The sequence below is a fragment of the Phytophthora parasitica genome (genome assembly GCF_000247585.1).
Source record: "Phytophthora parasitica INRA-310 unplaced genomic scaffold supercont2.400, whole genome shotgun sequence".
In the NCBI taxonomy this organism is placed as follows: domain Eukaryota; phylum Oomycota; class Peronosporomycetes; order Peronosporales; family Peronosporaceae; genus Phytophthora; species Phytophthora nicotianae.
In genome coordinates this window covers 1-1,545 of record NW_008649386.1, presented here as the reverse complement: position 1 = coordinate 1,545, position 1,545 = coordinate 1, and the positions used below count along the sequence as shown (strand labels likewise).

The window sequence follows — 1,545 nt, the reverse complement described above, 5'->3', positions numbered from 1 at the left end:
CACAGCACCGTAGCTGGTACTAGGACTCGAGTAGGCACCACCGCCTCCGCTCGGTTCACACCGCATGATATCTGCGTTGGTATTCGGCAGATCCAGAAGAGCTACACACGTGACCTCCGTGTTCTCACATCCCTGGCAACATGGCTTCTCTCCAGTCTCTACGATAGTGCACTTATCATCAGCCTTCACTACAGTGCCGCCACATGCCTCATACAGTCCAGCCTCATCTTGACCAGCACACGCTTCATACTCACACACAGAGTTCGGTGTATCAAACGCTGGACCCTTACAGTCTGAAATGGAGAAGTCACGCTTGCACGTCTCGGTGGCAGACGCTCCACTGTACTTAGCGTACGTGAACACACACTCCACGTGGAAATCCGTCGCGGCTTCAGTTGTGGCTTTGTTCAGCATCGCGACAGCGAACCGGGTCACGATTTCAGGGGAGTCTTGAGTCACACTCAAGATATCAATCGGCTTACGGCCTTCCAGAGCTCCTGTGCACTCAACCTTGGACACCTTCATCCTCAATTCCTCACGAGAATACTGAAGACCAGCGTTCGGGTGGAAGTCGAACGTCAGCTCGGCAAAGTCACTACCAGGGTAGGCGCACATGCCAGAGCCGATCGGTAGTCTCGACACGGACGTCTGGTACCACATGTCGTTGAACTTTTCACACACACTCACGGGACTGTTGACGTGAAGGTGTACGTAGAAGAAGAAGCGACGGACTAGACCGCACTGCGTCCAGGCTTCGATAGTGATCTTCGTCTCCGGGTTCGCGAACGTCAGCACGTCGTCGTTATCGTACGTCACTTCTCCGTAGTTCTCTTGTTTGCCAGTCTTCCACAACTGCCAGGATTCACCGTCTGAGACGAGTTTGTACCGCCAGAAGACATAGTCTGTAGCCTGGCCAGAACTGTAAGTTGAGGCGACATTGAGCGTCTCCGTCGTCTCGATAAGCTCCGACAACTTTGCTCTGAACTCGCACTCTCCATCGGTACCACCGAAAGACGTGCAGTCCAATGAGCGATGAATTTGCGTCACTGTTTGGTACGCTTCGTCCTCCACCTGAGCCAACACAGACTCTGATTCTTTCTTGGCATCCTCAGTGATTGAGGCAGTCACCGTCGCCAAAGTATCGCCGTTCATCACTAGACACTGCTTGAAGTCACAGGTTTGATCACTGTCACCCTCGCAGTTGCGTGCGTCGTAATCTGAGCCACAACGATAGTCCGTCCACCATTCCTTAAGCGCAGTGTGCATCTTGCAGCACCTGGTGCACTGCCCAATAGACACAGGTGCATCAGTGTTATCGCAGCTATTGTCTTCTTCCAGTAGAGGGTTCGTCTTGGTCTTTGTGGACACGAGTAGATCTTCCAACACTGTATCCTTGTTGAAGCATTGATGAGCTTGGCTGCAGTCGTGCTCGGTGTAGTCCTTCTCGAAGAAATCACGGCGACTGAATGACTCAGAGTCACACCGATTGTCGACACTACATGCATCGTTCTTAGCCTTAATAGCGAAGTCGAAGTACTGGTTAAC

The 1,545-nt window shown here is 52.4% G+C and overlaps 1 protein-coding gene across 1 annotated transcript; it reads right to left on the bottom strand.

The window, feature by feature from the left end:
• Positions 1-8: 8 nt before the first annotated feature.
• On the bottom strand, positions 9-1,266 carry PPTG_20461 (hypothetical protein; the record flags this gene model as incomplete). The annotated part of the gene is made up of 1 exon (XM_008918965.1): positions 9-1,266. A coding segment is annotated over one exon (1,257 nt), but the record flags the coding sequence as incomplete, so codon positions are not given.
• Positions 1,267-1,545: the final 279 nt, after the last annotated feature.